The sequence below is a fragment of the Octopus sinensis genome, linkage group LG10, assembly GCF_006345805.1.
Source record: "Octopus sinensis linkage group LG10, ASM634580v1, whole genome shotgun sequence".
NCBI classification, from domain to species: domain Eukaryota; kingdom Metazoa; phylum Mollusca; class Cephalopoda; order Octopoda; family Octopodidae; genus Octopus; species Octopus sinensis.
This window is the reverse complement of record NC_043006.1, coordinates 30369309-30381381: the sequence shown is the minus strand read 5'-3', so window position 1 is coordinate 30381381 and position 12073 is coordinate 30369309. Positions and strand designations below refer to the sequence as shown.

The 12073-nt window shown below is 39.8% G+C and overlaps 1 protein-coding gene across 3 annotated transcripts in view; it reads right to left on the bottom strand.

The window, feature by feature from the left end:
- The window catches only part of LOC115216448 (probable tRNA N6-adenosine threonylcarbamoyltransferase, mitochondrial), a 32684-nt gene that overhangs the window by 17326 nt on the left and 3285 nt on the right, over positions 1-12073 (bottom strand). For all 3 annotated transcript variants that reach the window (XM_036506479.1, XM_029785790.2, XM_036506480.1), the window contains one exon: positions 2789-2888. In XM_036506479.1, coding sequence (XP_036362372.1) covers positions 2789-2888 — 100 coding nt within the window. The remainder of the gene's footprint in view (positions 1-2788; positions 2889-12073) is intronic.

The following is a 12073-nucleotide window of genomic DNA, read 5'->3' as shown; positions in this document are numbered from 1 at the left end:
ATTGGGTTCAATACCACCCAAGCTGAAAAAACATCTGAAAACTTTAGAAATACTCTACAAACTAGGTGTATTGCAAAAGTCAGCATTACTTGGAACTGCACACATATTGCGTAAAGTACTGTCTGTCTGAGGTCCTTGTTGTGACTTTACAAACAGTACAAACCTCCGGTAGACATAATATCTTCAATCAACAACCTCACGATATTGTATACTGTGTGACATCTATAATAATAATAATAATAATAATAATAATATAGAATGTGCAATCTAAAAACAGAAACAATTCCTATCATAGTAGGTGCATTAGGCATGATAAAAAAATATTCAGACAAATACATAACATACAGAAAATTGCACTACTAGGCACTGCACACATCCTTCACAGAACACTTTCAATACAGTAACCATCAGAGCATCACAACAAATTACAGCACATACTCAAGGCACACAGAGCTGCGCTCGGTAGTGAAGTGAAAGCACGCTATAAAAATAAAACAACTGAATAATAATAATAATACAAGAGCTGGACCTTTGTGATTATGATGATAAGGAGGACACACCTCCCACTAGAGCAGCAAAAGCCAAACAGGAAAGCTTGAAGTAAATATGAAGACTGTGGCAAGAAAAGCCATTGCATGGGTAATACACCAAACAAGCTGAGGAAGGTGATGTAGATATAAGAAGAAGCCACCAGTGGCTGCAGAGTTTTGGTTTGAATACTGAAACAGAAGGAATTATCCTAGAAGTACAAGATCAGTCTCCTCATTCTGAACTATCAAGCTAATGTCACACACAATGAGGTAGACACAAAGTGTAGACTCTGCAATGATAAACTTGAGAGTATTGACCACATTGTTGCTGGTTACTCAGTCCTTGCCCCTACAGAATATAAAACCAGGCATGACTGAGTTGGTCAACACTTGCACTGGAGAATATGCCATCACTATGATATCTTGTACCCTAAGAACTGGTATGAATACCATCCAGAGTCAGTCACTGAGGGACAGAATTTTACCATCCTATGAGATTATGGAATATATACAGACAGGCAAATAAATGATAACAGATCAAACATCATCATCAAATACCTAAAACGAAAAATATGCCTGTTAATTGATATGACAGTGCCTACTGACACAAACATCTCAGCAAAGGAATTTGAAAAACTGTCGAAATTTAAGGACCTTGAGATTGAAATGTCTAAGATGTGGCACTTAAAAAACAAAACCATCCCTATTGTTGTAGGTGCCTTGGGAATGATCAAGAAAGGTAGTGACAAATTTTTTGACCAGATCTCTGGGAAACCAACAATTTATGAGACTCAAACATTTGTGTTGACATCAACTGCCCACATTCTCAGAAGGTTTCTCTCCATCTGATATAAACATGTCTTATAATACTTGCTCTTTCCTCTAATACCACCACTCAGAGCTGGTGATTAAGTGGATGTGAGATGATTCATCCCATGGATAGGATGTTGCTCTACGGTAGGTACTTCACCAATCAAAGAGATTGAACTAAACACAGCAGACCCCAAATATATCAATTCCACAAAACTGCTGATCCTTACAGTAATGGTTTCAACTACTCATTTTACCCATTAAGGGTTACATGAATTTGGCTGATAAAAAAATCTAAGTCTCTTTGATGTTTGAATATGATACAGTACCATGTATATCATCATCATCATCCTTATTCTTACTCTTGCCAACTGCTAATTGGTTTTAGAAATGAAATCCATTATATCCCTACAATTCTCTAAAAGTAAGGCTGTTATCCATGGTGACACAGAAAATCATGGCAGATGATTTGTGAAGGAAAAACAGAAGTGACCAAGTCTTGACAACAAAGCTAACAACTGGTGGACAACATTTGAAGAAAAGATGACAGAAAACATCAGTAGATATGGCAGGCTACAAAAACCTCTTGAGAATCAAGATAGAGACCATAAGGGACACTTTAAGTAAGAGAGGAAAGAAACATTAAAATATACACTCAGTACAAATGGCTAGGTTCAACACTGCTAATTTTCATGACTTAAATGTTGTCAAGAGATAGTAAAACATAACAACTGATGTGAAGTGTTGTCGTTTGGTAAGGAGGCTGGAGTTTAGTTCTTGGATCAGTGAAATACTCTGTTTTAAGCAGAAGAATAATTGATAGGAAAAATATTCTGGGTATGAACAACAGGATTAGAACAAATGATGACATGGAGGTACCCTACATGCCCACAGAACTTAAAATCATGTGGAGCTGAATCAGATTGTTATTAATGTGTGTGTGTGTGTGTGTGTGTGTGTGTGTGTGTGTGTGTGTGTATATATATATATATTAGATCGGTAGCCACTACACACATTTTTTTTCCTCTCCTTGTTTCTTTCTGTGGAAGAGTGTAGGCTCAAAACGTTAAAAACTTTTTCAATTCCTGAGCATTATACTAATACATCTGTTTTTCTACACCACCTGTCTTTGTCTTTTGTTTTTTTCGTGAATTCTCCCAATATATATATATATATATATATAACTTTTATCTTTTACTTGTCTTAGCTATTAGATTGTGGCCATGCTGGGGCACCGCGCCTTGAAAACGTTTTGTTGAATGAATTGACCCCAAGTCTTTGTTTTAAGCCTGGTTTCCTATTCTATCAGTCTCTATTGCTGGACTGCTAAGTTACAAGGACATAAACACACCAACACTGACTGTCATGTGGTAGTGGTGATGGATAAACACTAACATATATTTATATATGCTTCCACTACTATTCAAAGAACAAAATTAAGGGCTTACCTCCAAGGTAACATTTGCTTCTTCAAAAGCCTTCTCCACAACACCTGCAATATGTTGCTGATGAAGTTTTTGAGCAATTGGAGGAATTATTCCTCCAAGCCTGAAACACAAAAATAAATACACTAAATAAAGAATTCTATTTCACTTACCTGCTTTAAAATACTGTATTCCTAACCCTTATATATATTTATATATACACACACGTGTGTGTGTGAATCATCATCATCATCGTTTAGTGTCCGTTTTCCATAACCAACCTTTGCTGCTCCATACTATTAGGCATCCCCTACTCCCACCCCCACATATTCCTATCCACCTCATACCCTGAAGGTCCACCCTTAAACCACACCACCACATTTTTTATCACTTTCCAGACCCATCAAATCATCCCTACCCTCTCTTTTAAGATATGAGTGGTCAGCAGTTCCTCTCCACCAAGGAATCCAATCTGCTCCAGCCCTTTTCTCTCATACTCTACCATACACTTTTGTATGCTTGCATGGGTCAGACAGATTTTCTGCCTTTTTATATACACAAACATATTTGCATATTGATACACACTAACCATGTATCTCCTCTACAGAAAGATACCCGTTTCTGTTCCTTTCATCACCTGGTACAAAGCTATCTCCCTCAAGATACTTGGTGACCTTAATGGTGAGGGTACCATGCAAAAAAAGCACCCAGTACATTGTGTAAAGTGGTTGGGATTAAGAGCATCCAGCTGCAGAAACCATGCCAAAGCAGACAGTAGAGCTTAGTGCAGCCCTCTGGCCTTGCCAGATCCTGTCAGACCATCCAACCCATGCCAGCATAGAAAATGGACATTAAATAATGATGCTGATACATATATACATACACACATGGCACCTGTACAGGTGCTTTTTATGTGGTGTTATGCAAAAAAGCACCTGTGTTGGCACTGCATAAAGAAGCACCCTGTATATTCTATAAAGTTGCTGGCATTAGGAAGGGTATCCAACCATAGAAACTATGCCAAAACAGACAACTGCAGCTTGATGCAGCCCTCTAGTTTGCCAGCTCCTGTCAAACTGTTCTATCCAGGCCAGTATGGAAAATGGACATGAAGTGATGTGTAGGATGTGCAAGTGTGTGGTTGGGGAGGGAGATGTAGTGACAGAAATGGAAATGAGAGGGACTTAAGGGTGGCTAGGGTGTTGAGAATAATAAGTAGATGTGAAAGGTGTTGAAGGTGAGGTGTGACAGACCTAAAGATGTAGGTCAGAGGAGGGGGAGAGATTTCTGAAGGCACAGAAAGGGAGGGTTCAGAGGAAAATAATATAGAAAAGGATGAGAATGAAAATTAAAACTGGATGTTAATAGGAAATGATTGCAGAGTGTGGTGAGGAGAAGAGAACTGGTAGGGAAAATGGTATAGAATATGTCCTGATTCTGCATTTAAACGATTACAATCATTGAGTACAGCCATAATTAGACAAGTGATGGTGGGATGGGTGTTAGGAAGATGTAGGAAATGCCTGAAAGGGTAAGGTTGGTTGTAGAAAGAGGCCCCAGAAAGTTCAAGCATAAATATATTTTTAAGACCACACTTTCACTGTGATGAGCAGGTCTTCTCAAATACAGTGAATTGCTAATTATCTTGGTCCTCTATTATCTTTTCTGTGAGGCTTAACATCTTAAGATCAGTCTTCACTACTTTGCGCCATGTCTTCCTGGGTCTCCCTCTTCCTCAAGTTCCATCCACTTCTTTATGCAGCTTTCCTCTAGCATATGCATCACATGACCAAACAAGTGCAGTTTTCTTTCTTGCACACTACATTAGACTCTTCTTATGCCAAATTTTTGTCTTTGTACATTAACATTTTGTCATATATAAAAAGGGCTGTTGCACATCCAGCAGAGCATATTGGCTTCATTCCTTTCTAATCTTTGCATTTAGAGCCCATGCCTCACTACCTTACTGCCATGTAGTATTCCTGTTCGTAGGATGAGGACAGCTGTGTGAAGAAGTGCCACTCCCCAACTGTAGAAGAGGTAAACCTAGGAAGACATGGGATGAGGTGGTGAAGCATGATCTTTGAACATTGGGCCTCATGGAAGCAATGACAGGAGATTGAGACCTTTGAAGACATGCTGTGATTGAGAAGACCTGGCAACTAAAGTGAGATCATAGCCATGCATGTCCAACCCAGTTAAGAATACCCTTGATGTGTAGTGCAATATGATATGCTTGAGAAGACCTGTTGAGTCAAATAAAACCAATATTGTAGCTGGGGCATGTAAAATGTACTATCCATACGTGGTTGATGCCAGTACCCTGACTGGCTCCCGTGCCAGTGGCACATAAAAAGCACCATCTGAATGTGGTCGATGCTAGTACCCGCTGACTGGCTCCCATGCTGGTGACATGTAAAAAGCACCATCTGTATGTGGCTGATGCCAGTACCCCTGACTGGCTCCCGTGCCGGTGGCATGTAAAAAGCACTATCCAAATGTCATCAATGCCAGGCCCGCCTGACTGGCACCTATTTTTTTCTCTAAACTTGTTGCTGTACTTTTGGCTATCACTCTTGTAATGGCTTGCATAACTTTCCATCTGCCTACATCTGACTTCCTCAGAGACCACCAAATCATAGAGTGAGGGGCTCTTCAGACTGACAAATTCCAAGTACTATGGCTTGCTTTTAGCTAAATGCTTCTGCAATTGTCTTACTAGGAAAATGATATTAATAGTACTTCCCCTATATATATATATATATATATATATATATATAGTGGCTGAGAGATGGGTATGGTAGACATGTAAAGGCATGGAGTGTGTGAAGGGCCTTCAGTGGGTAGTGGTGGTGGAGTTTTGCCAGAATTATGTGTCAGAGGAAGTGGCGTATGCCTGTATGCATACATGATCATGATTTTATTTAGCTTTACATGTCTTCTCAAGCACAACAAATCACTAGTTGCCATCACCTCTGTGAGGTCCAACACTTGGAGATCTTTTCTCACCACTTTGTCCCACATCTTTCTGGGTCTACTCTTTCCATAGGTTCCCTCCACTTCTTTATGCAGCAGTCTTCATCCATAGGCATCACATGACTATACCAGTGCAGTCTTCTCTCTTGCACACTACATCTGACACCTTTTACACCCAGGTTTTTTTCTTAAAACATTTACACTCTGTCGTACATGCACACTGACACTGTACATCCAGTGGAGCATGCTGGTTTCATTTCTTTCAAGCCTTCATATGTCCTCTGTAGTCACAGCCCATGTTTCATTGCCATATAGCATAGCTGTTTTAATTTGAATTAATTTATTATGTATTTTTAATTACATAATTATGGAATTAATGATGTTTATTCCTAATGAATCAACTGTTGAAAGTAATTAAATTATGAACTATTTGTGAATTTTGTACTTTACTGATTCTTATTCTAAATATATGTTACTCTTAAGGATTACTTTAACCCTTTTGTTACCAACCCTGCTGAAACCAACTCTGACTCTGTAGTACAAATGTCTTGTTTTCATAAGTTTTGAATTAAAATCTTCCACCAAACCTTAGTCACAATTAATGTTCCTAACACTAGCTGAATGATAACTAAGTTACTTTACTAAATTCTTTGTTATATCTAAAATAATTGAGAGAAACACAGAGCATCTCAACAGAAATATAGTAACAAAAGGGTTAATAGATTATGGACATGCACAGAAGACAGTTTCACCTGGATTTGCTGCAAAGTTATAAAATTTTGGGGCTTAATGACCTTTTATTAATTGAGCTCTTGATTATCAGAGATATATTTTTTGATGTTTTATACATCATCATTTTAGCTGGCATGGATAAAATGGAATTCCCGGTTTATTTTAACAGCTTTTTTTTTTTTGATAATCTTGTTTTATAATATCCAACATTCTGAAACACATATAATTCACATTTTAAGCATAATTTTTTTCAAACTTCTCCCCACCCCTCATCATTCAACATCTGCTTGCCATGGTAGCCAGGGCCAGATGGTTTGACAGGATCCAACAAACTGCAGGGCTGTGCAGAGTTCTAGTGTCAGCTTTGGCATGTCATCTACAGGTGGATGTCCTTCCTAATGCTAACCACCTTACAGTATGTACTGGGTGCCTGTTTTTCTGGCACCAAATAACTTGCAAGACATGGAAGGAGAACAGGCATAAAGGAAAAAGCTCTTCTAAATGAGGAAGGGGTAGTATCCGAGGGGTTGAGGTGGCTTTATGCCAAGTTTTGAAAGGCTAAAGTATGACAGAGGGATAAGTACAAGTGTCTTGCTATGGAGGAGATACATGGCAACCCCACATTATATAAGGGGAGATGGGAGAAGCTGGGAAGGAAAGCAGATAGGTAGTGATGGAATGTCAGAGCAAACTCTCAAGATACAAGGAGGTGAGCATAAGAGAGGTCAGGGAAGTGGAGAGAGTGGATACTTTCATAAGTGTATGAAGTCAGAGTGACAAACCGTTAGAGATGGGGGTAGCTGAGACATGGTTGATAGGTAACCTCAGTATGGAGAGGTGGTAAGGTGAGAGGCATAGCAGTGGCTCAGGAAGGAGGAGAGATGAGAAGGAAGGGATGACATGTAAGGTCTAGGAGTGGTGAGAGAAATGCAAGGGTACATAAAGGTGATTTGAGTGAGTGAAGCATGATGGCAGATATGAGAGGTGTTAAACAGAATAGAATAGAAAAGAAAATTGAAGGCACAGAAAGGTAATTGGTGAAATAATGTGGTGGGTGGAGAAGGGAGGGTAATGGAAAGGAAATAACAGGGGGGTGCAAAGAAATGGGGGTATTATGTGCTGATATTGCCCTCAAGTGATTACAGCCACTAGAAAGTACCATAGACAGAAGAGTGATGGAAGGCTGGGTGTCAGGGAAATGCTTGATGGAGCAGAATGGCTCACAAGTATAAACAATGTTTTAGGACATCATTTTTGCTGTGGTGAACAGGTCTTCTCAAGCACAGTAAATCATTAATCATCTGTCCTTTGTCATCTCTTCTGTGATGCTCAGCATCTTAAAATAAATCTCTTTTTCTTTTCAAAAATCCATGTTTTCCAAATTTCTTATCTCACCTTCCATCATTTGGCACAAAAATTAAATAAATTTAAGCTGTTCATAGTCACTGGAGCTGTGACTTACACAAGTGAAAGTGTGAAAAACAAAATTAGTATTTTCAAATAACTATCTTGAGAAGACCCGGCAACTAAAGTGAGATCGCAGCCATGGCCGATGCCAGTGTTGTATGTCTGGCCCATTTAAGAGTACCCTTGATGCGTCGGGTGATATGATATGCTTGAGAAGACCTGTAAAGTAAAACCAAAATCGCAGCTGTGGCCAGTACCCCATAACTGGCTCCTGTTCCAGTAGCACGTAAAATGCATCTTCTGAACATGGTTGATGGCAGTATTCCCCCTGTCAGTGGCATGTAAAAAGCACCATCCGAACTTGGTTGATTACAGGTTCACACAACTGGCTCCCGTGCCGCTGGCACATAAAAAGCACCCACTACACTCTCAGAGTGGTTGACGTTAGGAAGGGTATCCAGCTGTAGAAACCTTGCCAGATCAGATTGGAGCCTGGTGCAGTTGCTGACTCTCTAGACCTCTGTCGAACTGTCCAACCCATGCCAGCATGGAAAATGGATGTTAAATGATGAGGATAATGATGATGATATCTATAAAAGGATAATTTTCATTGGTTGAAATGTAGAAAAGATATTTTTATTTTAGGAAAACTAGAACGGAGCAAACCCTCAGTTGCTCTCCCCTCTATCAAAGCAGCTATTTGTCACCACAGAACCTTTTTCTAACTAAAATACCACATTTCCACTTCCAACTGCTTTTCTTTCTCCATATTTTCTAATTAATTCAATATTTCTTTCTTGGGAGTGGGGTGGTTGTTGAGAAATATCGATACCCTAAACTAAAGAATATCAGTTAATTGCTAGTAACTTGGTGTCTTGATGTGAAGGAGAACCAATCCACAACTTTGTCTTGCTGGAGAAATGAAGAAAACAGCATGTAAAATTCAATATGATAGGAATTTATTATTTCTATTTGTTGTTGTATATCTTATTTGTGACAGCCATTCTGAAACTCCTCATATATATATATATATATATATATATATATAATGGACTCTCCCATCATTAGATGACATATGAGGGTTCAGCAATTTCTTGCCAAACAACCACACAGATGGTTTACTCTTTACTCGTTTCAGTCATTTGACTGCGGCCATGCTGGAGGACCGCCTTTAGTCGAGCAAATCGACCCCAGGACTTATTCTATCAGTCTCTTTTGCCGAACCGCTAAGTGACGGGGACGTAAACACACCAGCATCGGTTGTCAAGCAATGCTAGGGGGACAAACACACACACATACATATATATATATACGACAGGCTTCTTTCAGTTTCTGTCTACCAAATCCACTCACAAGGCATTGGTCGGCCCGGGGCTATAGCAGAAGACACTTGCCCAAGGTGCCACGCAGTGGGACTGAACCCAGAACCATGTGGTTGGTAAGCAAGCTACTTACCACACAGCCACTCCTGCGGTTTGTTTATAATGATCAAATGTTTGTGTTTGCATAAGCTCACTCCCTCCATCAAATCAACATTACCTGTACAGATGCACCATGTGCCAAATGTCAGATGATGGAATGATTGCAGAGCAACGTGAAATGAAGTGCTTTGCGCAAGACTACAACATGCAATGCCCACTCTGGGAATCGAACCCATGATCTTGCAATCATGAGTGCAACACCCTAATCACTAAGCTATACGCCTTCACACACACATATTTTCCAAGACAATAGTTGACAGAGACTGGAGTTTCAGCTCACCTTCATCAAATGAAGTCACTCAACCTTTTCCTGCCAAAAGTTAATATAAAATGCTATTAAAAAGTGTCGAGTAATCCTTCAGTTTAATGCGAATGTGCTTTTATATGGAGAGACATGGGAGGGTTAACAGCCTCTACTTGCCTACATCTTCAGTTTCAAAGGTCCCAGAGAAAGCTACAACCAATCTTAAGGAAAGATACCTCAAAAAGGAAGCAAGTGAAACCTGCCCTATGTTACAAGTAACAGAACAAGTATTATAATCTAGCAATTTGAGTGAGAACTTAACAGCTGGAGATGGCAGTTCAAAGAGGTGAGGGAAGATGAGAGGAAACCGATAATGAACTTGCTTATAAAAGGAGCGTATAACACTGAAGATGGCTGAGTGAGAAAGGAAATGGCAGAAGGAGAGAACCAGGAAGCAATCTGTCTTTCGACCTCACCCAAGTGGGTTTATGAAACAATTGCTGCAAAGGCAAGATCAACATTCACCTCAGAGCCTAAGGCACAGAAAGACCTTGAGTAATCTTTCAACAGCAAATATGAAATTTGGAGCTCACTTGGAAAGAGATCCAGGATGGGGGTCAAGAAGGTAAGAATAAGTTCAACTCCAGAACTGGTGACTCAGGACTTACACGAGTTTCGTGCCAGCCAATTCAGGCAGTTTAACAATATCTTGCCAAGCCCATCCAACTTGTTCTGCTGGGGAAAGTTGGAGTCATCTGCTTGACCCTTGTATGCAAGGAGAGGAACTCCAAAGCACATCCTCAGTTGCTGTACAAAAGCCCTGTACACTACAGCTACAGACATGACCAGGTTTCTGAAGGTCAAAAACTGACTGAAACAAGATTAGCCATTGCAAGTGCCACTGCCCAACAAAGAAGTTTATCACCTTTGTCAGGGCAGGCATGAAGATGTCAGCTGCTGGGTCTGACACCTTGGGCCTACAACCAACAGTAAAAGACTGGCAGCCGAAAGTCAATGGTGAATGCGGAGGGTGTTCTACTGAACTTTTTTGTCCAATCCACCTGTTTGGCAACATCTCATCAAAGTAGGTCCTTACATTACTGTGGTAGTGCCCCATCCAGCTGAAAATATAATTCCATATCTTCAAAGTCTTCCTGAATGCTTAGCATGACAGATTGTCACAGCAAGTTCAAGTAAATGGGACCAGTTTACCATAAAAAAAGAATGGTCCAGTAAATCCTGCACCATACCCTAACTACTGGTAATTAACATGATGTTCCTCATAATATGCAGATTCTCAGGTCCTCACTAAGTGCAACTGAGGTGGTTAGACAATCTAATTTAAATGTAGTCTCATCACTCCAAAGTATCTTTGTTGGAAAGTGTGCATCTTCTACACATCTGGCCAATTACCAAAAGTCTTCAGTCTGGATGCTTGAAAATGTGACAGACACTTGATTTTGGAATTCCTGTCCCATGACTCAATGCTACCCAAACTTTCTTGCTTTGTGGGGCTCATTGATGTTCACCATCTTCTGAAACAGTTCTTGTGGACAATCTGACCAGTTCTGTCTGTTGCTAACTTATCTGTGATTTGAGTGAGAAGTCACAGAGATGGATCTGTCTAAACTTCCCTCTTAGTCTGTCTTTGCACTTTGACTGCATTTTCAAACTTTCAGAAGCACTTTAGGATAATTTTCTTGGTGCAAAATTTAGCCCGGCCCTCTTCATCATTTCTAATGGGTTATGCCAGACAAAATGCTTAGCAATATTTCTTTATGTTTTGAGTTCAAATTCCACCTAGGTTGACTTTGTCTTTCATCTTTTTTGGGGTGGATAAATATAATACCAGCCAAGTAAAAGGGGTGATGTAATCGACTAGTCCCCTCCGCCAAAATTTCAGGCCTTCTGCCTTTAGTAGAATAATTATTTCTAATGGGTTAAATCTAAAATGAAAAGAAAATTGAGTAATCAGCTGTTGAAGTGCATATACATTGTTTAGGATACCCTGTACATAAATCTCTATAAATATACAAGCACCCAGCACACTCTGTTAAGTGGTTGGTGAGAGGAAGGGTATCCAGCCAAAGGAACCATACCTCAATAGACAGTTGGAGTTTAGAAAGCTCCCTGCTACCCAGCTCCATGTCAAACCCTCTGATTCACACCAGCATAGAAAACGGATGTTAAACGATGATGATGATGATGAAGCATAAACACAACTGGCAATAGGTGGTCTATGAATTGAGTACATACAAGTATAACAGAATAAAAGTATAAACAGACCAGCTTTCTTTCTTTTTTTTCTTTAGGATTTATAACTCTTGTCACAATGCAACACGTTTGAGAAGATTTGTCAGGCAAGTGAAATCGTAGTTGTGGACAGTGCTGGGCACTTGTGACACATAAAAGGTACCCACTACATTCTTGGAGTGGTTGGTGTTAGGAAGGTCATCCAGCTGTAGAAAC